The sequence below is a fragment of the Schistocerca cancellata genome, chromosome 6, assembly GCF_023864275.1.
Source record: "Schistocerca cancellata isolate TAMUIC-IGC-003103 chromosome 6, iqSchCanc2.1, whole genome shotgun sequence".
Classification (NCBI taxonomy): domain Eukaryota; kingdom Metazoa; phylum Arthropoda; class Insecta; order Orthoptera; family Acrididae; genus Schistocerca; species Schistocerca cancellata.
This window is the reverse complement of record NC_064631.1, coordinates 612,059,129-612,084,808: the sequence shown is the minus strand read 5'-3', so window position 1 is coordinate 612,084,808 and position 25,680 is coordinate 612,059,129. Positions and strand designations below refer to the sequence as shown.

General features: G+C 40.3%; 1 protein-coding gene across 2 annotated transcripts in view; it reads right to left on the bottom strand.

Annotated features, from left to right (window-relative positions):
* LOC126191154 (GPI ethanolamine phosphate transferase 1) overlaps positions 1 to 25,680 on the bottom strand; it is a 276,012-nt gene that overhangs the window by 234,757 nt on the left and 15,575 nt on the right. For both annotated transcript variants that reach the window (XM_049931924.1, XM_049931925.1), the window contains exon 2: positions 20,766 to 20,886. In XM_049931924.1, coding sequence (XP_049787881.1) covers positions 20,766 to 20,886 — 121 coding nt within the window. The remainder of the gene's footprint in view (positions 1 to 20,765; positions 20,887 to 25,680) is intronic.

Here is a 25,680-nt window from a genome sequence, read left to right as displayed (position 1 = left end):
GTGCCCTGGAGATAAGGAAGCAAAGGGGTGCTGCCAAGAATGTAGACGATGGAACAAATTAAGTTTCATTATGAAAACTATCAGTCGGCTATGTGCTGTCGTATAATGTCATCACAGGGGTACATGTACAAATGTTGTAATCTGTCATAAGCTATGAAGTAAGAGAGATTAGTTTACCCATCATTGTAATTTGAAATGTACATGAGAACCATTGCTGGTACAAGAAAGAAGAGTTGTGAAAACTGGTTTATGTAATTTAGTAGCTTGAAACTGACTAAAGCTCTTCCAGCATCCACCTCACTCCAAAAGGTGAAGTAGTCATACGTCACTATCTCATGGGACAGTATATCAGGACCACAAAAGGAAATCACTTCAAGAATAGTAACTGGAAATTATTTAGGAGATAAAGCTGACACATATGCATCAGGGTGACAGATTGTAAATGGAGTGTACCACACCATAACCAACCAACCATTGTCATTACACTCCAAGCTGAATGTGTGGTCTAGGTAGAAACTAGGAGGCTGCATGAAGTGACCTGGTGGATACAGCCAATTGAGGGAGAGAAAGATCTTTATGAAGGTTTTCCCATTGAATTCCAATCTGGAGTCCTGCCATGTATCAAACATCAGAATTCCTGACTGAGTAAAATGATCTGATAGTTGGGATAGTTAAGGAATTGAGAGACAGAGAAGGCATAGTAAAGTAATGGTTGGTGAAGCCAAAACTGCAGCAGTAGGATCCCAGACTCAGCCAACAACTGTCTACTGATTTCTTTTGGAAAGCCCTGGTGACAAACCTAGCCTCAGCTGCAACAATGATAGTGTTATTTAATCATATACAGGAATCCATAGTTTAATTGTGATACAACTACAGGCCTAATGAACACCAACAGAGTAAAGTAGTCAGCAACCTAAGAAGTATGACAGAGAAATCAGAGTCATTCAGTTCCTGTAAACAACTTAATGGATAGGGGGAAGCCACATCCATTTATTATCAGAGCAGCCTAGGAAGTAGGCTTTTACAACCTCTTTGAGGTGTTGGATTACTTGGAAAAGTTCTGTATCTCGATGGATCAAGATGCGATGACAAAAGCCCATGATCTGCATTTTGGTGAGATAGAAAGTACGGTCATGATTGTGGCCCAAGGAGAGGTCCTTTACATGGCTTCTTGGCATTGACACTCAGTGAGAGCCATGGACTGAAAGCTACACTAAAGGTAAAAATCATCTGCATAGAGGGTAGGAGTAATGGTCAGTCCCATAGAGTCAATTATTCCATTGATGGCTACAAGGGAAAAGGCAACACTGAGCACAGAGGCCTGAAATATCTCATTCTCCTGCAGCTGTGGGGACAGCTGAGGTGTTTATTAACTAACCATGAATGATCAGTAGGACAAGAGGTTGTATATAAATGTCAGTAAAGTGCAACAAAAACCCCAGCCAGAGTATGATCAACATATGATAGTATAAGGCAGTGTCATACACTTCATGAAAGTCAAATGAAACTTCAGCAAGATGGTGGTATTTAGTAAAAGGTAAGTGAAGTGGTATTGCCATTTCTAATCTGACCAAGTGGTTGGTTGTGGTCTGGTTCTTCCATAAACTATGCTGGTAGGTGGGCAAAAGGCCTCACGACTTGAGGGACCAGCACAATCCAAGGATCATCATCCTGTCAAGTGATTTAAACAGCATACAAGTAATGGTGCCCGGTCAGTAGCTGTCAATGGAGGATGGGTCCTTTCCCGGCTTAAGGATTTGGATAATGGTACAATTCCACCACTGTGTGAGATATTCACCACTGAGGCAGATAAATTAAAAACTCTGAGAAGTTAATTTTTCTGATATACATTAAGGTTTTGGAACAGTTCATTATGGAACAAGTCGGCACCTAGTGCTACGTCATGTTGTGAGTCAAGGTCAACAAGTAGTTCCCTCTCTGTGAATGGTCCATTGTATGGTTCTGAACAGTGTATAGTAAAAGACAGGAAAATGCCCTTCATCCTTTATTTTGTGCCTGGAAAGAAGGGCGGTAAGAGTGGACCATTGATGTGTTTGCAAAGTTGATCACAAAATGCTCCAAGAAGTCACGGGGACCAGTGGAAATACCATGAAGGTGAAGGCTAGGAATAGTCATTGGGCATTGGTGGTCAAATAACCCACAGTGTTTCACCCCCATCTGGGTGGAGGGGGTGTGCATTTCCAGGGAGGATGTAAACTATTCCCAGCATTCTTTGTTCTTGAAGCTATTTGAAGATTATGAAATTGACCATCAAGAAATGTCATTTGAGTCATTCATGAGTGAGCTGACGGTCTTGCATTCTCACCCCAATTTCCCCAGCCCTCCATCTGTGAGAATGGCCCTTGGAGTATAGGATTGCTACAAAAGTGTAAGACTGATGGCCAAGAATGAACTGTGTGCTGTACTGAAATAGGCAGGGAATCTGTCATTGGGATAACATGATTTAAAATCATCAACCAACAATACAGTGAGGAGACTCCAAGCAGATTGCCTGGGACTCCCCCAAAGGTGTTATGCACATTAAAAGCCTCAGGGAGGAAGAAGGGTTGGCGGAGTTGCTGCATCAGGTTAAGTAACTCAGGGTACTGTATTTCCCAGTCTGACGGGGAGGTACATATTAAAAATGGTGAGATCAACAGCCATTCAATTCCAAGTTGGATTAAAGGAGGACATCAAAGCAATATAAATGCACTGCTAGATTTATTGCCAGTAGTTTTAGGAACACGTTATGAAGATGCTTCGTGAAATCATATACTGTATGAATCCCTGGAGGGAAGATGATGTCCATTTCACAAACCACCACTGAGAAAATTTGGAGAATCGGCATTTGCGGCTGACTGCAGAATGGTTCTACTGCTACAAACATAAGTTTTGGGTATGGACCACAAAGACAAGATAAGAAAAATTAAGGCTTGTACAAAGGCATTTAGATATGTAATCAATGTGACTGTGTCGAGTAGCATACCACTAATACTGTATTCGAACATTACACAATTGTTTTTCCTACTCATCTGCATTAACTTGTATTGTTCTACAATTACAACAATCAGCTATTCATCAACCCAATTGAAATTCTAAGTCACCATATACTGTCCCTCAGTCACTAAACGAAGACACTTTCTTGTACATTACAGTGTCATCAACAAACCGTTGCACATTGATGCTCACCCTATCATGTACATTCGGTGCTGACTCACATACCTGGGAACCTATTCTGAATGTGTAGATCTTTGTTAACAGTCTGTAGCGGAGATTCCCACATATGAAGCTGAGAGCTTGTTTGGGTCAGCTTGAGCCACTGGATCGGCTATCTTTAATAGCCTATTCAAATCACTACAAAGGCATGAGAAGGTAGTTTTTGGTCACAAAAAGATGGTGTTATATACAATGGGATGATTGGACATAAGCATTAGTCTGCTGTTTGAAGTTTTGAGCTAAGTAGTTTGTTGATAGAATTCATTCAGAAGTTTTTCCAGTATGAACTGTTTTAGACCACTTGACACAGAAAATTTGTCTAGCCTTAACAATATTTTGGATTCATACAAGTGCAAATATATGTTTTAGTAATAAAAGTGTTTCAAATTGTTAAATAGTTTGGAGCCGTACATCATAGGTCCTCATTAAATGGATGGAATAGTTGTGAGTTTATGTTGAAACGCCAAATTACAACACTTGCTTAGAGAGTTATTCAGTTTGTACTCCGCTTGCTGTGAGAAATTCTGCATGGCAAAAATGTAGCAGCACTGAATAATATTAGTGTTGTTTTTCAGCAATGCTGGTAAGCCATGCTTGTTTCTCGAGGATCATCACTAATATAAATTATTGTACCATCTACAAACAAACTTGACTGTTTTAGGGTTCATGTAGCCACTAAACAAACCTTTTCTGAACAGCTTATGGGTTTATTACACTATCTGATTACAGTAAATTATATTAAAAAAATAGAAGTGCTATTTCATTACACCTTCAGATTTTCTGTCAAGTAGACAGCTTAATACAAACATTTCATCAATATTTATGCAGCATGTGCACTTAGCTGAACATACAGTTCTTCCCAGAATTCTTGTTTCTTGGTTTTGGGACATCACACTTGCTGCACATAGGCACTCCCTACCTCGTTTTGTCAAGATAGTATCGAGATATTATGACCCCTTCTATTTATTTCAATTACATTTTGGTCCACATACTGATCTAACACTATCCCAACCGTATTTCTGGTATTCTCTGTCCCATTATATATAGAAGTTTATATCCTCTCCCTATCCGTCATCATCTTGCCCCCTTCCATTTTTTTGATATGACATCTTTCTATACAGCACTTAATCCAGCATTGTGTCCTGTCCTAGTGCTGATGTTCCAAACAGAAATGCACACTTCTGACCTTTGCACAATGAACCATTGTTTAGATGTTCTATATAGTTGTGTTTATCTTTATACTATATACCTCTTTACTTTGTATGCATCCTCTTTGGTTTGAAGCTGGCAGAGTACTTACAGTAGAATATCTTTGGCTTCCCTCTGACAACCATGCCTCCATCCTTGCTACCCTCCCTATTTTCCTTTCCCTGTTGCTTCATAACCTGGGTTGTGAGTAACTGAATCTCCTTTCCCTTCTTCCCTTTCTTTCCCCTCTCTCCTCCCCGATGAAGGAACATTTGTTCCGAAAGCTAGGAACGTAAATTTTCGGTTCTGTTTTATGTGTATCTATCGGCTGTTCTGAGCTGAGGTAAGTACTGGCCAGCCCCTCTATCTCTTTGTTAGTATTTGTTTAAATGTTCTGTCATTTGTGGGGAACACCCTCATGTTTTCATCACTTGAGGGGGTCATCTTAGCATTATACTTCTCTTTCATTTGTGTGTGCCGCATAATTGCATCAGTTTTTCGCTTAAATATTTTATGGTTGGTTGCCACGTGACTCCAAGGTCAGGATCTTCCTGGAAGACTTGAGACTTGCTATTGACTCCTATGGGCTCTTACACCACTGTTTCTGATTGTTGCTCTGACCTAAATGCTCATCACAGCCTTGGACCTCAAAGAAGCTCTGGTGGCAGTCTTGGTATCAAAGATTTCTCTCCAGCCTTTGTGGTCCACAGGTGGTATTTTATTTCCCTCCCATCCTTCAGCTGCAATTGCTGCTTATGAGCATCCCCATATCTGCCACCTGGGGATGTGTCCCCTAGGATTAAAGCTTACTGAGGAGAGTTCTTTTCCTTTGTGCAGATTTTTACATGTTCATTCCACCTATCAGCCCTATCTTCTTTGCATAGTAGTGGCTAGCCATCTGGGCTCTTGATTTTCATACAGCTGCTTCTCTTTTCTTTAAAGGTTTCTTTAATTTTCCTATAGGTATCATCTATCTTTCTCATAGCCATAATGCTTCTATAGCTTTCCATTTCTTCTCTTCCCATGCCTGCTGTACCGTTTCACACTTCCTGTCAATAACATTTTTTGCAGGACTACATTCCCTTTTGTCCACTTCATTTACTGCATTTGTGTGTTTTATCCTTTCCTCAAATAAAGTGAATATATCATGCCTTATCCAAAGTTTTCAAGTGAGCCTTCTCTTTTTGCTTGTTTGGTTTTCCACTGCCTTTACAATTTCACCTCTGAAAGCTATTCATTCATTTTGTATTGTTTTGATTTATCTTGTTTCAGTCAGTTGTTACCTAATGCCGATTTTGGAATTCTCAACAACAAGTGATTCTTTCTGGAGTAGAGATGTGAAAAAAACTGAATGTCATAGCATTCTGCAGATTCTTCAGTTTTATTCTGCAGTTCATACACAATAAATAATGGTTCACATGTGCCCCTGGAAATGGTTCATAGTGTATAGATACAGTTGGGTAGAAGTTATCAAAAACAAGTATTAGAGCCCAACAGGTTATGGTATATTTACCCCATACTTATGAATTAGTTCACAGATTTATGTTTATACTTGCTTAGAAAGGCAGCACTGCCTGGGCATTTATTTATAGCTATGCCTGAGACTTTGTATGCGTGGAATTTATTTTTATCTCATAAAGCTTCTTTGTGCACAATGTTTGTAGTGGTATGATTGGGGCATGGACAAAGGGCTTGTTTGCTTCAGTAACATGGGAATGAGCAACATAGAGCTGGCAGTGCAAAAAGCAACTGACATTATGGTCCATGCCCGCAACTCACAGTGTCTGGACTCAAGCTTTGTTCATGGTCAAGGCATAACGTAAGCTCCCTAAGAATTGTAAACACTCAAAGTGAAATGGGAATAAGCAGGATTGGAGTATAAAATCTCACTTGACCGCACCACTTTTCATCAAAATTTCTGCTTCTATGATGTTACATTGGAGGGAAGTAACTGTAAGCCTTGTACCATACCCATTGGGCTACATCAGCTGTTGTCACACAACTGGCAAGTACGACATAACAGTCACTCTGTGTCCGCTACGATGAAGTGTGGCCATCAGGGAGAGACAAAGCGGCTAAGCGACTGAGCATGATGGCTGCGTGGGGACCTTCCCGCTCTACTTGTGCCAGGCCGTCTATGTATGTGACTGCTGCCCCAGCGATCCCCTCAGTCTGCTCATGCTCATCATGCTATTTACATTAGCTATAATGGTACTGCACCTGTCCTGCCAAGTGGCTATGCCATATATTGTATCTGTTGTGAACTATTGTCCTCCGAGATCATTATATATATTTGTTCTGGAAGTGTTATCTTGTGTTTTTTTATGTTCTGATTTACAACATAACTGGCACTGACTAGGCACATTTTTCATTTCTGTTACACAACAATAGTTCCCGCGCAACGGGCTACCTTCCCGGGTGTGTCAATGGAAGTTGTGGTACAGCAATTAGGGGGATAGAAAAGTCAGGAAGCCTTGTTGTCCTCCTGGCAGTCAGCTACAAATCCGCCACGATTCCCACCTTACAGAAAGATGGCGGAAGAGTGGGAAGCTTAAGCGAAGTGGCCCCAGCAACACTTTATCGCATTTCAGGTAATGGATCCAGCCATTGTAAAGTCAGTTTTCCTACTGTGGATTGTACCCAATATGAACCAGATTTTGTGCAAACTGGCCCATCTCACAGAACTGACACATTTGACCTTTGACAAAATGTGTGCTCTATTATCTACCTAATTTCACTGATTCTGGTGTGTCATTGCATCCTAAGTGGAATTTTATCAGTGTCATAAACAGCCTAATCAGTCATTACATGCATGGGTGACTGAACTGTAGGAACTCAACAGGAAATGCTGTTTTATGACTGCAGTAAATAAGGAATCGTATGCAGAAGTGATTAGAGACATCATCATTTGAGTGGCTCTGAATATTAGGTGCATCAGAAAGCTCTACAAACTAAGGACCCTGCTTTGAAGGATGTTTTAAAACAGGGTCAATCCTTTGAAGTTATACAGACTACAGGCAATCAATTAGAATTCTTGGTCAAGGTAGTGGATGTCATGTCAAACCAAGAAAAATGTTCCAATTTTTCCAACACAGCAAATGCATCTACAGTAGAGTACAAACATCACAACACTCTGGCTCTGTCTCATAAACAAGGAAAGTAGTCTCACTCCCCTGACCTGCACTTGTTTCCTTTGTAACCAGACTGTTTTTGAACACATGTCAGAGAAGACTGCCCTGACAGGTAAGCACAGTGTAAGGACATCTCATGTCTGTCTGCCATGATCTGGGCAAAACACACTCATCTTGACAGGAACTAATGGACACTAATGTGATTTTGTCAGAGTCTCACATCACAGTTGTGTCACCAGGAAACTGTTGATCATACTCACTTTGCGCAATAAACAAGTTCAACTATATGTTGGCACGAGGGCCTCTGCATCCCTGTTAAACTTTCAAACACATCATTTCAGGGATTGAAAACCTTCCATAATGAGTACCCTGAAATTTCTCTGACAGTCTAGGAGAAGCGGAGAACTTTACAGTGTACAATATATCAATATGTCGGCACACCCTTGCTTCTTCTGTTGTGCATTGAGGGATGGTATCAAGAATAAGCTCAATAGATTGACAGACCTGGACATCACTGAATCCATGTTTGCAAGTGAGAGGGCAACAGCTTTTGTTATTGTGAAAAATGCATCACGAAAACTGGACCTGTGTGGAGATTTTAAGGTTATGTTAATTCCCAGTCAGAGATTGATATGTATCCCAGATGAGCTTCTCTCTGCACTTTCAGAAGCCAGTGGTTTACAAAGATCGATCTCTCCTAAACTTGCTTACAGCTACCCCTCAATGAGGAATCACAGGATGTCCTGGTAGTCAACAGGCCGCATGGATTACATCATTTCAGACACTTAGTTTTCGGGTGGCCAATGCACCAGCAACCTTTCAGAGATTTCTGAGCAGCTGTTGCAGGAAGGTTCAGGCTGTATAAATTATCTAGATGACACTGTGGTGACGGAGGTCACTACGGAAGAACACTTAGGAAACGTGGTGGCTGTTCCGCACACTCCAGTCCACAGGCCTTAAATGCAATCTCACACACTATCTCTCTCTCTCTCTCTCTCTCTCTCTCTCTCTCTCTCTCTCTCTCTTTATTATTTTTTTTTCAAACACTGGTCCTGCGAAGGTATTATGCCCAAACAGAAACTGGTCGAACCCACCATTGCCCTTCCTCGCCCCACAAATTCAAAGGAGGTCTATTTTATCTGGGAAAAAAATCTAATTACGGAAAATTTATCCCAGGTGTGCCATTGATCGTGCACCCACTCAACAACCTGCAGGAGAAGGGTGTGCCTTTTGTATTGTTGGAGGTATGAGAACAGGTATTCAAAATCCTGAAGCAGGCCCTCCTGCCAGCACCATGTTTCACCACATTTCAAACGGGCAACCAGGTAGTGGTAGCAGCAGACGCCTCTGAACGGGGCTTGGGGGCTGCCCTGGCACAGAGAGATGAGGATGGCTCTGAATATCCAATTGAATTTGCTTTGAAGATGCTCAATGCCATACAGCAGAGGTATTCACAAATCGAGAAAGAGCCCTTCACGATCATCTTTGCGCTGAAGGAATTCCACGTATTCCTATACAGAACAAAGTTTCACCTCATTAAGAATTATAAGACCATGACATCCATCTTAAGTCCTGTAGCAAACTTACTACATGCACACTGACTAATCTGACAATCAGCGCGCCAGCCGATGGGAGTGTCCGTAAAGACATTTCCCATTTACAGTCATTCCCATCAGCCATCGAGCCGAGTGTCAACTTAATTTGTGCATATAATACCTGAGAGGAGTACCCACCACCTCCAGCACTGGACATTCTTTCTCAGCAGGTACAATTACGAAATTCAGTTCTGCAATACCACTCAACATGCCTATGCAGACATGTCGTTCCATCCCCTGACCTGAAGTTTGACCAAGACGAGATCTTGTGCTTCCTGCTGGGCAAAGAGGCTCAACAGGCAGTGGGCACTTTTGACAGCATGAAGGACCTTGTGGTTGTGGCCACAACCAGGGACACCCTCTTACAACTGATATGGCAGTACATACAACAGGGCTGGCCTGACAACATTACTGGTCTGGACACCAATCAGTTGCGGCATTACATCCACTTGTGACACCTGCTAATACTGGTCGACAGAGTGATCTTACTAACCAAACATCAATGGTCTTTCATGGCAGTCCCACTGGAACCTCTGCGCCTGACATTCTTATGGCTTGTGCACCATAGTCGTTAGGGCATCTTGGGAACTAAACTGCTCACCTGGTGCCATGTGTACTGGCTGGGCGTTGGCTGGCAAGCCAAACATCTTGTTCACAAATGTCATCAGTGTGAACAATAGCAAGTAGCACATTGTCAAACGCTCTCACCCATGCCAACACCCTCACACCTCTGTGAAAGGGTTCATCTTGACTTGGCGGGTCCCTTCCTGGCTGATTGTCCTCAATGCGTACACCAACTTTCCATAAGTGGTCAACTGTCAGTCCATACATGCGGGGCTAAGGTCAGAGTGTGCAGCACAATTTTTGCTACTGTAGGACTTACTCTCACACTGTTGGACAATGTCATGTTTTGGTTACCTGGTTTTTGTTGAGTTCTGCTACAGAAATAGCATTTAACACCTGCTGTCTCTGTCTTTCCACCCCCAAAATGGTGAGGTTGAAAGACTTGTCTAAACTTTTAAAACACAGATGAAGGAATATGTGGCAGCTGCTCCTACAGTGAAGCATTAACACTTTTTATGAGTTCCTACAGGTCAATGCCGACAGGGAAAAGTGTCTCGCGGAACTCCTCAATGGCCGTAAGACCAATACTCTCCTCCATCCCATGCTACCAACGCCTGTGGGGCCATCTGCAGTGCTGTCTCCGCATTTCTGGGCGGGCATCTGCATGCGGGCATAGGGCTTCAGATGTCAGGACAAGTGGATTCCTGCATCATCCAACAGTAGCAGGGAAGTTAAGTGTTCACTCTGGCACAGGGAACCGGATGGTGACACACCATCAAAATCACCTCTATCCATGTTTGTAAGATGGATTTTGGAGAGGCCTCTGCTACCAGCGTTGGGGCCACCAAGACTCCAGCTGTTTCGGCCATACGCTGCTGTCTACATTGACTGGGAACTGCTCACTGAAATGCAGCTCGCCACTTTCCCATGTAAGAAGGGATGTAGTAATTCAATGTGCTGTCTTTGCTTGACTGACACATGTAACGTGATGGTCACTCGGAACTCTCTATTGTGAAGCATGGCTGCCAGGGGGAGAAGAGTGCAGCTAAGTGATTGTGCACAATGGCTGTGCAGACATCTCCTAGTGCAACCTGTGACACGCCATCTACATATCCAATTGTCATCTGGCGATCACCCCCAGCCTGCTCTTGCTCATCAGACTATTTACTAAGCTAGCTAGAATTGTAGTGTGCCCACCTTGCCGTGTGGTTATGCCATACCTTGCCACACACTGCACCCACTGTGAACTATTGTTCTGTGAGATCATTATACATACTTGTTCTGGAAGTGTCAACTTGTGTTTTCCACATTGTGAGTTCAAACAAGAGTGTAAAAATTTCACTGGATTACTGGTACAGTCATCTTGCTATACGACTCTAGTAATAATTTTTCTCTCTCAACATGAGTGAGTATGTCTGAGTTAATTTTTGCAGCTTGATCATTTCAAGTTGTCACAGCCCTTTACAAAGCCAAGAGTTTTAACGAATTGTTGTTTGCATGTAATCACCATAAACTGAAGAAATAAGGTATTGAAGCGAAAGTACTGTACGGGCACAAATCACCAGGCAAAATGATTTGATCATCTTCTTACAGGAAGTTTTAACAATAAATCAAAAAACTACTGTCCATTTGCATTGCCTCCTATTCATGGCTGCATGTTCACTGTTAAGTCCATCTGCATGGTGTCGCCACAGACGTGAGATCTTCAAGTATGCTCTTTCTCATCTGTCCTTGTTTTCTGTGGTACAACTGAAAATGTCTGCCTAAAACTGTCACAAAAAGGATTTTAACACCACCGATGACCTGATCATTTTGCTGAATATCTCTGAGGATTCTATCAACTGCCTCCACTACTTTTTGATTACTCATGGTGTACTCCACCAATATTATTGAGCAGCAATCACATAGAACCCTGGCTTTGTCATTGTTCCTAGAGGTGTCACAAACTGTGTTCACTGACATCCAAACCTATCAGGAGTTTAAACATTGTAAGAGCAGTTTTACCATCAGGTAACAAAGTGGCTGTGATTCCCAATAAAGCAACAGCTAATTGTCCTTGGGCTCGTAATTGTGCCGATATGGTTTTAGTGAGGAACGTTTTCCCTGTCCCACAAGATGCAACCAGAAAAAAATTTCTCCCATATTACTGTAGACACACCCATAAATGCATCTGAATATTGTGCGCTGTTCTTCCATTAGGTTTTGGATCCATTTTGCAAGTTTTCCACATGTTCTGCTGGATTGTAACTCATTTCCACTGTATTCTCTCTGTCGATGAATTCATCTTCTACTAAAGGTGCTGGCAACCGAGCTGAGGGAGAGGATTTCTTCCTACAGATGTAACCTAATTTTAAATAGCCACCAAGCATTAAGAGCACAGTCACACAATCTGTAGTTCTGTTCCCTTACAATATTTTGTCCAAAATTCCTATAAAAATCTTCAGCCATCTTAGCCTGGTGTTTTTGCCAAAACAGTGCAGTGTCAGGAAGGGCACAAAATACCAGCGAAATGGCAAAGAAATGATGCAATCAATGCACATTGTCCTTAACGCCTACTTCAGCCAGAGTGTCATCTCGGTGCTTGTTATCATCAAGTAAGTGGCATTCTCAGCAAGTATCTTGATGAGGGGGATATTCTGATAATTGTCTGTATATCAGAAGGAGGAGTAGGTCTGCTCCTTGTTTGTAAAAACAAGCACAAGTAGAACATCTGGCATTGTTTGGATGAACCATATGTTAGTCTGTATTCATAAAGATAAGATCGTGGCACTTAATTCTGTCACTGATGTAAACTTCAGAAAACGCTGAAAAGAATTCTGTCACTAGGGGGGTGGGGGTGGGGGTGGGGGGGTGGTGGTGGGGGGGGGGGGGGGGGGAGTAACTGCGCCATCTATTGGGTCTTTGGCATACTATGTCGTGATGATCATGTCATTGAAGTAGGTCAGCATCCAAACTACTAATCTGAGCACACTGCTAAAATTTTAAATTAAAATTTTTTCCCCATAATCTGATATTGATGAAATACAGTCTGTATGCTGTCTCAAGCCATGCTCAAGTTACCTGTGACAACCCCTTGACAGTTCATCTAGCAGTTTTGTAGATTAGCATGTTGAGACAGACAGTCCAAGTTTTTAAGAGTAGTCTTATTATATTCTGTTACATTCCCTACATCACCCACAACCAGCTGTTGGCAACCATTTTCAATGTATAGATGAGATGGTTTTGCAGTTTTATTATTTGTATAGACATACACATATTATTGTACCTTAGCCAGGGTTGGAGACATTAAAAAGCAAGTACACCAGGAGTGTCCAGCACCAACAAAGTTGAAACTACCAGCAAGATCTGTGTCTGGTTCCAGATAACAATAAATGCTAAGAACACTCCAATGTGACAGCATAGTTGGAGGCCTTGTTATAATTTTGGTGGTAGTAAAGAATGCTTCTAGTTTGTCCCAGCTCCTATTTAGAGTCACTATGGAGCAAACACATTTTACTTGAATTGGACAGAGGTCATAAGACACAGTCTTAATAATCTGTGACTAGGGAAAGCACAGCACAGCAAAAAGATTACTAGGCACATTAGCTTTCGGCCAGAAGGTCTTCTTCTGAAATAGACAACATACACACATTCACGCAAATGTAGCTCACACAAGATATGATCACTGTCTCTGGCAGCCAAGTCCGGACTCAATGGTTCATAAATATAGTGTCTGGAATAATTAAATTCTGCTCTGTGAAAATTTATACCAGATGGCTTCCCCTTTCAGTCTTTTACCCCAGCCCATGTCCTCCTCAGAACTGTATCGAGGCCTTGGCGAGATTGGCCCCTGTGAATGGTGCACACACACACAGAGGGTGGGGAAAGAGCAGTAAATGATTTCAATCGCCCTGCCTGCAAAATGGTGCCTTTCCCTCACCCAGGCTATAAACGCACGCTGTTGTCACAGTGTCAGTTCTTCCAAGTAACATCATAAAGAAGTAACTGCTACCAAACAGACTTGGGGCACCAAGGTGAAAGGAGTACCAGGAGAGGCACACTGTAAATTTTCTACACAGGATGTATCGCAATTAGTCGTGGCCACTCGGGGTGCCACAATGAGAGGACAGCCAGGGGCCAAGTGCAAGATTTGTAAACAGTGTGTATCACAACAAAAAATTACATGGGTGGGAGAATACAATGGAAAAAGCAGGAGAGGAGAGGTGCCAGAAGATAAGTTACTTGTGTTGAAAAATGTTCTCGAACCGGTCCTGAATAGTACACTTACTTCATACAGCTGCTAACTGTACAGCAAGCTCATGTTCAGCACTGGAGTATTTGCTGCAAATCTGCTGTGGTATTGTCGGATTTTAAAGGTTGGCAAGTGGGCAATGAAGCAGATATGCTATGTGACCAAAGGCTTCTGATTTTTGCAGACTTCTGCCAAGTGAGCACTGAAGTGAAACTGAGGACTGAAGTGAAACTGTTTAAGCTTGGGATGCTTAAAATTATTTAACAGAATAATAAGTAAAATGGCAAACAGTTCTTAAATATAACAAACTATTTCATTTTACTTTAATTTTCTGTTAGCAACCATGCAAAGGAGATGCTCTTTATTTTACACTGAAATACTTGCAGTAGATTTTGTTGTCAAATATAACAAAAAGAAATAGAAACTAAAATAAAAATATTTTTTTTGAAAAGAATATGTCCTCAACACTTGTTTATAGCCCTTTCTCTTTTATTTTCAATTAATGATTTATGCACTATTAATAATTTACGAGGAACAAATAAAATCGGTTATTTGTTGTACATCATATTAAAATCAGAGTGCAGTAGGCGATATAAAAATGTAAGAGATACGTCACTGTTTAGAAAGTTTATACAATTTGTCATTAACTTACAACAATGATGCATTTAATTAGTTCTCTGCAGTATTTTTCCATCTGCTGTTGTTACCTTCAGCCCAAAGACTGTTTTGATACAACTATTTACTCTAGCCTATTCTGTACGAGCCTCACCACCTCTGTATAACTACTGCAACCTACGCCTATTTGAACCTGCTTACTGTATTCATATCTTGGGCTCCCCCTAAGTTCCCCAACCCCCCTCCTCCCCCCATTACCAAATTGGTAATCCCTTGATGTCTCAGTATATGTCCCACCCACTGATTTCTTCTTTTAGTCTAGTTGTACCTAAATCCCCCCCCCCCCCCCCATTTTTATTTGTTATTCCATTTGCCAATCTAAGCTTCAGCATTCATTCTTCTGCAGTGCGACATTGCAAAAGCTTCTATTCTCTGTCAGAATTGCCCTTCATCCACATTTCATTTACATACAATGCTATATTCCAAACAAATACCTTCAGAAAAGATTTCTTATGACTTCTGATTATATTAAAAGTTAACAAATTCCATGTTTTCAGAACAGCTTTTCATGCTATTGCCAGTATGCATTTTATTTCTTCTGTACTTTGGCCATCAGCAGCCTACTACTTTCACTGTCTCGTTTCATAATCTAAATCTATTACCATGACAACTTCATTCCATCACCATTGTGATGTTTTTTACTTTTACTGATGCTCATCTCACAATCTATTTTGAAGACACTGTTGTTGTTGTTGTGGTCTTCAGTCCTGAGACTGGTTTGATGCAGCTCTCCATGCTACTCTAACCTGTGCAAGCTTCTTCATCTCCCAGTACCTACTGCAACCTACATCCTTCTGAATCTGTTTAGTGTATTCATCTCTTGGTCTCCCTCTACGATTTTTACCCTCCACGCTGCCCTCCAATACTAAATTGGTGATCCCTTGATGCCTCAGAACATGTCCTGCGAACCGATCCCTTCTTCTAATCAAGTTGTGCCACAAACTTCCTCCCCAATCCTATTCAATACCTCCTCATTAGTTATATGATCTACCCATCTAATCTTCAGCATTCTTCTGTAGCACCACATTTCGAAAGCTTCTATTCTCTTCTTGTCCAAACTATTTATCGTTCATGTTTCACTTCCATACACGGCTACGCTCCATACAGATTCTTTCAGAAACGACTTCCTGACACTTAAATCTATATTCGATGTTAACAAATTTCTCTTCTTCAGAAACGCTTTCCTTGCCATTGCCAGTCTACATTTTATATCCTCTCTACTTCGACCATTGAAGACACTATCCAATCAATTTCACTGCTCTTTCAAGACCTCAGCCATCGCTAACAGAATTATGCAAATTGCGAAGTCCTTACGTCTTCTTCCTAAATACTAATTCCCTTTCAAAATTTCCTTTCAGTTTCCTTCACAGTTTGCTGAATAACATCAGCGATAGGATACACGTGTCTCACTCCATTCTCAACAACTGCTTCTCTTTCAATTCCTTCCAGTTTTATAATTGCCATGTGGTTTCTCTAAAAGTTGTAAATTACCTTTCAGTCATTGTATCGTATCCCAGCTATCTTTAAAATTTCAATGATTAAAATCCAGTCCACATTGTAAAAAGCTTTTTATAAATTTACAAATGCTGTAAACATAAGTTTGTCTTTGTTCAACCTTTCTTCTTGGACAAGTCGTAGGGTCAGTACTGCCTCACGCGTTTCTACATTTCTGTAGAACCCAAACTGTTCCTCCCCAAGGTCAGCCTCTACCAGTGTTTCCAATCTTCTGTAAATAATTCGTGTCAATATTTTTAAGCCATAACTGATGGTTTGTAGAACTTACAGCTTCCTGCACCTGGGTTCTTTGGAATTGAAATTATTATATGCTTCCTGAAATCTGAGTATATTTCACCTGTGTCATATGTCTTGCACACTGAGTGGAATAGTTTTCTCATGGTTAACTCTCCCAAGGATTCTGAGGGAACGTCCTTATTTCAGGGGACTCATTTCCACTTACATCTTTAAGTGCTGTGTCAAATTCTTCTCGCATCAGCAGGTCTTCCAGCTCAACTTCACCTACTTCCTCTTCCCTTGCTATAGTCAACACACTTTATATTGTGGATAACCAAGAGTGTAAGAATGCATTCTTGTTAAAAAAGGAATATTCAACACCTGCCGCAGTTCTGTTTAACAAGAATCCTTTTATATTATTTTCTTCGAGTTCATTTCCCTTGTAGGGACCATAACCCTCCATCTTTCAGCTTTCCCCTTCTTTATACAGCACTGGCCTACCCCTTCCTGCTTAATCTTTTGACAATTTAATTTTTAGACATCTGTATTGCCTTTCGCCGGCTTCATTTCTATACTTATTCCTTTCATCAATTAAAATCAATATCTCCTGTTATATTCAAGGATTTCTACTAAGTATTGTCTTTTTACCTATGCAAACCTCTGCTGCCTCACCATTTCACCTCTCAGAGCTATTGATTCATTTTCTATTGTATTCCTTTCCCCAGTTTCAACTGAATGTTGTTAATGCTCCTTGCGAAACTCTCAACAACCTCTGGTTCTTTCAATTTATCCAAGTGTCATCATTATCTTAATTTCTCACATTTTTGCATTTTTTGAGTTCTGTCCTGCAGTTGATAACCAATAAATTGTCCAAGTTCACATCTGCCCCTGAAGATGTCTTACCCATTGAAATCTAGTTCTGAAATCTCTGTCTTACCATTACATAATCACTCTGAAACATTCCAGTGTCCATAGGTGTCTTCTACATATACCACCATCTTACATGATTCTTAAATCAAATACTGACAATGATTCAACTATGCTCTGTGCAAAATTCTACCTAGTGGCTTCCTCTTTTCATTCCCGTCCCCCAGCACATGCTGTTCTATTATTTTTCTCTTTTTGTCATACTACTGAATTCCAGCAACCCATCACAACTATATATGAACAATTTCCTTTATCTTGTCATGCATTCTGTCAATCTCTTCATCATCTATGGAAATAGTACGCATATATAAAGTTGTATGGCCATTGGCTTTGTGTGTATCTTTGCTACAATTAAGTATTCATAATGCTGTTCATAGTAGCTTACCCACATTCCTATTGCCTTATTCATTATTAGACCTACTCCTGCATGATCTCTATCTGATTTTGTGTTGATAACCTTGTACTGACAGGACCACAAGTTATGTTTTTCCTGCTACTGGACTTCACTAACTCCCACTATATCTAACTTCAACCTATCCATTTCTCTTTTTAAATTCTCTAATCTGCCTACCTGACTGAGATATCTACCATGCCATGCTCCAACCCACAGAAAACCAATTTTATTTCTCCTGGTGACGAAATCCTCCTAAGTAGTCACCATCCAGGGATCCTTCCCATTCAGTGCAGCAGCATTCCCTTGGAAGAAAAAGCTCTGATTTCCCCTTGCTTTCAGCCCTTTGCAGCATCAGCAAAGCAAGGCCATGATGGTTGCTGTTACAAGGGCAGATCAATCCATCAACTACTAAAAACAAGGGTAGATCAGTCAATAAACTTCTAAAAAGGCCTGGCCTCTTTACAGACACTCCTTTTTTGTGGTTGCACCTATGGTATGGCTACCTGTATCGATTGAACGTTATAGCTCATTTTAAGAAATACAGGATCACCTTGGTACGGCTCTGGTCCTCCGATCATTTTTCCTACTATCAAATTAAATTTCCACCTCCCTTAACTATTTCAATAATTTCTTTTATCTCATTACACATTCTTCCAATCTCTTCGTCTGCAGAGCTCTCATGGAAATAAAACTTGTGCTATGTAGTGGAGGTTTTCTTTTCGTCTAGCTTAATAATCATAAGCCATTCACCATGCTGTTTGCAGTAGCTATACTACACTCCTATTTTCTTATTCATTAATAGCCCTTCTCCTGCAATGCCCCTACTTGACCTACTGCCACTAATCTTGTACTCACCCGACCAGTAGTTATGCTCTTCCTCCCACTGCACTTCCTTCACTACTATATCTAATTTCAATCTATCCATTTCTCTTCATAATTTCTCTAATCTGCCTACCTACCTGATCAAGGGATCTAACACTGCATGGTTGTGACAATACGAGTCACAGCCTCCATTTAAATACAATAAGTAATTGCATATGTTATCAGCGATATGTTTTACATTGTATTTGTGTAGTGAACACACCCTCTGTAGTCTGACATCAGGCAAGGGGTGCAGGAAGGGAATCTGACAGCAAGAAGCAGACACTCAGTTGTTACCGGCTATGACGGTAACATGTTTGTATAGTGAGAGACTGGTTGACGTGTTTTGATAAATGTGTTCTGTACAAATCAAGCTTTTACTCAACCTATCGTGACAAATAATCAAATATTTAACAGTTCATATTTTTTTTAAAACTGTACAAGAACTTCATACACTCCAATCCCCACAATGCTTGATTTGTTTCTCCTAACGTCAACAACCTACTAAGTAGTTCTCACCTGGAGGTTTGAGTATGGAACTATTCAACTCTAGGAATCTTTTATCCATCATCATAATATCACGTAGTAGAGCTGCATTTCCAATGTAAGTGGGGAACTATTCTACTTTAGGAATATTTTACCCAAGGGGAGGACATAATCATAAAATCATACATTATACAGCTGCATGTCCCCAGGAAATATAATAGCTGTAATTTCCCCATACTTTCAACTGCTGCCCCTTTTCAAAGAACATATGTTTAGTCAGGTGACTCCACAGATAACCATCCCCCCCCCCCCTTTCAGTGTGATTGCATCAACAGTTTGGCAATCTGCATCATTAAGATATGCAAGGCATCTCACCATGGCAAGATCCATGGTTCATGGTGGGATATCAATAGTACATAGTTATGCATTTACCTTTCAGATTCAGCTCGATGTCTAGAACCATAGAACTGTAGTTACTGTTATGGTGAATATCTTGTCAACTCTTGGAATCATGGCCGTTCTTTGCTTTTGTAGGATGATTATACACCGAGGGGACAAAAGTCATTGGATACCTCCCAATATTGTCAGGCCTCCTTTTGTCTGGCATAGTGCAGTAACTCGACATGGCATGCACACAACAAGTCAATGGAAGTTCCTGCAGAAACACTGCACAATGCTGCCTCTATAGCCATACATAGTTGTCAACATGTTGTCAGTGCAGGATTCTGTGCAAGTATTGACCTCTCAATTACATCCCATAAATGCTCGACGGGATTCATGTCAGCAATCTGATTGGCCAAATCATTCACTCATACTGTCCAGAATATTATTCAAATCAACTGTGGACCAGCGACGTGACGTACTGTCATCAATAAAAATCCATCGTTGTTGGGAACATGAAATCCATGAATGACTGCAAACACTCTCCAAGTAGCCAAATGTAACAATTTCCAGTCAATGATACATTCAGTTGGACTGGAGGACCCAGTCCTAACAATATGGAGCCACAACCAGCTTTCATAGTGCCTTGTGGACAACTTGGTTAGATAGCTTCGTGTGGTCTGTGTCATACTTGAAACCTACCTTCAGCTCTTACCAACTAAAATAGGGACTCATCTGACGAGGCCACTGTTCTCCAGTCATCTAGGGTCCAACCTATATCATCATGAGCCCAGGAGAGGCGCTGCAGGTGATGTTGTTCTGTTAGCAGAGACATATGCATCTGTTGTCTGAAGCCATAGACCATTAACGCCAAATTTCACCAGACTGTCCTAATGGATATGTTCATCACACATATCCTACTGATTTCTGTGGCTATTTCAGTTGCTTGCGTGTTAGCACTGATAACTCTACAGAAATACTGCTGCCCTCAGTCATTAGGTGACGGGACTGTTGGCCACCTTGTTGTCTGCGGTAAGAGATAATGACTGAAATTTTGTATTCTTGACATACTCTTGACAACATAGACCTCAGAATATTGAATTCCTTAAGGGTTTCTGAAATGGAATGTCCCATGCATCTAACTCCAACTACCACTCCATGTACGAAGTCTTTCAGGTCCCATCATGTTGCCACAATCACATTGAAAACCTTTACACATGAATCACCCATACAAATGACAGCTCCGTCAATGCAGCCCCCTTTTGTACCTTGTGTATGTGATATTACTGCCATCTGTCTATGTGCATATCACTGTCTCAAGACTTTTGTCACCTCACTGTTTTTAGAGTTATTCTTAAGCATTAGTGACAAAATATTTTTCTTACCCTTGCTACCGCAGAAGGATCTTCATACAGTCCAGCAATAATTGCAACATGACCTGGTCTAGTTTCTGTTGGTACCCTTGTATGTGAAATACCCCAAGTTCCTCTTGTTTCCACAATAAGCCTAAAGAGAGAGGGAGAGAGAAAGGAGATAATCAACATGTTTTTAACAGAACAATTATCAAACTGTACCATAGAGTACAAGAAATCCTCTATCTTACTTAAAAATACACTTCAGATACCCTTCTTTATACATGATAGAGATTCATGTTACATAGAAGATAAAGAGCATCACATAATAAGGAAACAATAATCTATTCTCCATTTCAGTTAATGTTTGTCCTTCATCTGCAGAAATGGAGTGTAATACCAAACCCACATGAAAACCTCTTATATGCACATAAAATCACATTTAGCCATGACAATGGCACTGAACAGCAGGCAGAAAAGTGCATGTTATCTAGTTGCAAATCATATTAATAATGTATTGAACAATTTTAAATTCATGTTTCATTTTAGAACGAGAATTTTTGATTAGACAAAATATAAAGTGATTACAATTTTTTTATATTTATTTGGATTGTGCAATTTGGCTTACAAAATAAATATCTGATTCAGAATCAAAAAGTAGCATGGGAAATTATTGATATTAGTAATTGGCACATTCCACATCACAGAGAGAGACTACATACGTGACACAATAAAGGAACTATGCCAAATTAAGTATAGACCAGTGTGTGTGTGTGTGTGTGTGTGTGTGTGTGTGTGTGTGTGTGTGTGTGTGTGCGCGCGCGCGCTAGAACCCCGGAAACTGGACTCTCTCAATAGCTCGACAGTCCGGGAAACTCGACAAGCCTGACACATTTTTTGGCTTTGAAAAAAGAAACAAAACATAAACACCCACGGTATTTTTGTAAAAAGCTAATTTAATTTACAGTAATAATCATGCTCATAAACTATTACAGAGCAGTGAATAAATAGCTCTGAAGAGACTGAAATTATATTTAAATAAATCTTAAACTATCATTAAAAGAATAAAACATAAAATATTGCTGTCGCACAGTAATAGCATTTTATTTCACATATTAATCAGCTAATTTAAGCTTACTGTGAATAAGGCTCAGGGTTCATTAAACAAAAAAAATATCTCAAAGTTAATGCTTTAATACAGTTAATAAAATTAATACAGTATGTCTAATACTTTCAGTCAAAAAGTATGTAAATAGCAGGTTTTAATTGGGCCTTACACCCTAAAAATATTTAAGGATTTGAAAATAACTAATACAGTACTATAGTAACATAGTAATACAGTACTAAACTAGTAGTAATATTTTGAAAATGAAAATTTAACATTATGTATGTATTTAATTCTCTATTTTATAAAGATTTTAAATGTTGCTCTAAATGCCATTATTAGGGCTAGAGTGTCTTTAGAAAGGTGTAAATGTTGACCATCTGACTGGATCACTGAATATGAAGTCATTGATGACTGGTCGGATATCCAATTCATCCAAAACATCTCAGTGGGCATGAAGAACAGCCAAGTTGTTCAATCGCTTCTGTCCCATTGTTGATAGGATATATAACTTTAGACGTCTATGGGCGCTGAATGACCATTCTGCTGTTGCTGTCGTGATTGGAACTACTTGCAGAAGCTTAATGCACTTCACTACTTCACATAACATTTCTCCAACTGCAGGCTCTTGTGTAATGTACTTTCTTAAATCATGCATGTTTTTTAAGACTAGTTGTTTTTTGTTAGCGATATTGGCTAACATATTCAAGTGTAGGTGCAGTCTCTCAATGTTTAGGTCATTTTTGAAAAACTCAGTTGATTTTCCCAAATTAGTTTCACTTCTGTTTACTAAAAGTAATCAATCTTGTTCAACTGCAATGACCTGTGCAAGTCCAGCAAACCGCTCAGTGATGCAAGATTGCACCATTTCACACACTTCAATGTAAATAGCTTTGTAGTATTCCTTTGGGGTTTTGAAAGTGTGCAATGAGCTGGCTTCGTTGTTTTCATACTTCTTTGGTATACTTTGATTCCGAGGAAGTGAAAAATCAACTCTTGAAGGTTTTTCTTTTAAACACAATTCCCAAAAGTGTTCAAAACTATCATGCCTTCCCTTCAATTTACAAATCAAGCCCTCTATATTTTTTCCAGATCAGCAACACGTAGACGAGGACATTGAATTTTTTCATTGACATCGTCTACTGGGCTCATTGCATGGCAATAAAGACGTAAAAAGAAATAAGTCTTGAATTGTAACACTGACTCATTGTAGCCTGCACATTTGTAACCTGCCTCTGTTTTGTCCTCTGCAGAAAATGTTACAAAAAACTCTAGAAGTTCTTCAAAGATTTTCAATATTCTCAAGATACTAGAAGCTCGCATAATCCATCGAGTCGGGCAAAGGGGTTGTACACCAGCTTGGTCGTTGGCACTCTCACAGCGTATGCTTCTAAAAAGTCAAAAGTCCTATCCCTTTGTTGGACTCCCTTACAGTGTTTATTAAGTCCTAGGCTAAAGCCATAATATCCCTCATAGACGTAAAATCTAAACAGTGAGCAGTGCAGTGCACATAATGTGCTTTTGGTTGTAGATCCAAAACCAACTTTTTTAATCCTTTGAACTTAGCTCTTATATTCGAGGCACCATCATAGAACTGTCCTCTTAAGTTATCCATTGACAAACGAAGACGAGCAAAAATGTCTTTTAAAATACTAAACAGAGTTTGTGATTCAGTGTTGGGGGCCTCGTATAAGCCAATAAAGTCTTCTTTTTTTGAAGAAAATTGTAATAGATTTTTAGCATCTGCCTCTTTGCAGGTTTTGCAGAAAACTTTTTCGGTAGATGCTTCATATTCTAGTCATGTATATTTGATCCACCAAGACTGCTGAAATGATTTTCCCTTACTGGATTTTCCAGGTTTCGGCTGTGAACAGTTCTCGCCTGAAGATGACGAAGCAATTGATGACACAGTAATTGCTGGAGGCTGACTTGCAGTGTCATCAACTTCCAAGCGCGGCTTTTTGGAAACAAATTTATCCATTGCAAACTTAATTCACAATACTAAGAGACTAAAGTAAACAAATAAAATTTAGTCACTAGGCACTAAAGTCCGAACACTAAACATGTCTGCAGCATGCACTGAACGAAACTATCCACACTAAATGACTGCGACAGCAGGGTGGGGCTTATATAGAGCACAGCATCGTAATGTCTTGAAGCATCAAGGTGATGCAAGGCACAGGGTTCCAGGCACTTCTGCTCCAGTCCTTTTGATGTCGCCTGCGCCGGGCTTTACCCGAAGGTTCACAAGCCAGGACAAATTTTAAGTGTGCCCGCAGCACTGTGACACTATCATGATTCACATCACTCTTTTTCAGTTAACCTGCTTACTACAATAATAATTATTTGTTTTAACTCATCACTGAATGTATTTTAAAAGGTAACTATCATCAAACAAGGAAAATAAAAAATTCCAAAATAATTTTGTGATTTTACAAAGCATAATATAACTAATAATTTTCTTAAATTATTGGGAGGGGGGCTCTGCCACCCCCCCCCCCCCCAAACGAATTTTTGAGGGGGCTCGCATGCCCTCAGGCCCCATGGAATCGGCACCTGCGACAATGTGTATGACTGTACAGCTGACACTGTTCTTTTAGAGAAGCTTAGGTATTGCAGTATTGGTGATGTACCTTGCAGATGGTTTTCATCTTACATGAGTAACAGAACCAGGTATTCTTATTTTTTTATTTATGTTTTAAATTAGAAGACACCCAGTTAAAAAGCTAGAGGGGATATACTGAGCCACTGCCTTCAGAGTGGAGTGATAAATGCTGTGACTATAACACACAGATCAGTAATGGATCAACTTCTGCTTTATATAATTACCTCTAACAACATCTTAGTAACAATAAGGAACCTGATCAGGGTACATTTGAATATCCAACCCAGATGTTTACACTATGTAGCTATTAGTGTCCTTAAGGTAAGAATCTTCAAAGATAGTTGTGTTGAGAATAAATATGAATGGGCTGCTAACAAAACCACTCTGCAAACAGCTTTGTGGGACAATGAGTGCAACACTCTTGACTGAAAGTTTTATGAATCACCATCCAAGCCCAAGCGTGATTGTGTTCTATGAGTAGGTTTTGTCAGAGGTCCTAGTGACTGGTGGGTGTTCCCAGCTTCTGTGTTCTGTACCTGCACATTGCACATTAATACACGATGTTTGGCTAAATAATCAACAACATGTTCCGCAATGAACATTAAAATCTGCAGCAGAATGTGTGCTTTTTTTAAGACTGTGTGCCAGACTCAGACTTTAGCCAAGAACCTTCATTTTAACAGGTATTATTCTTACTGACTGAGCTACAATATGTGATCAAAAGTATCCTGACACCCCAGAAACATACGTTTTTCATATTAGGTGCATCGTGCTGCCACCTACTGCCAAGTACTAGATAGCAATAACCTCAGTAGTCATTAGACACCGTGAGAGAGCAGAATGGGGCACTCCACGGAAATCACGGACTTCGAACGTGGTCAGGTGATTGGGTATCACTCGTGTCATATGTTTGTATACGAAATTTCCACACTCCTAAACACCCCTAAGTCCATTGTTTCCGATGTGATAGTGAAGTGGAAATGTGAAGGGACACGTACAGCACAAAAGTGTAGAGGCCAACTTCTTCTGTTGACTGACAGAGACTGCTGACAGTTGATGAGCGTCATTGGTCGGTTGGTTTAAAGGCGGGAAAAGGGACCAAACTACGAGGTCATCAGTCCCTTGTTCCTAATAAAACAATGCCACAAGTGTGAGAATAAAAAGGACGAAACATATAACACAAAACAGAAAGAATGGAAAAGCCACAAGAATGAAGGGAAGGCAACAAACACCAAAAG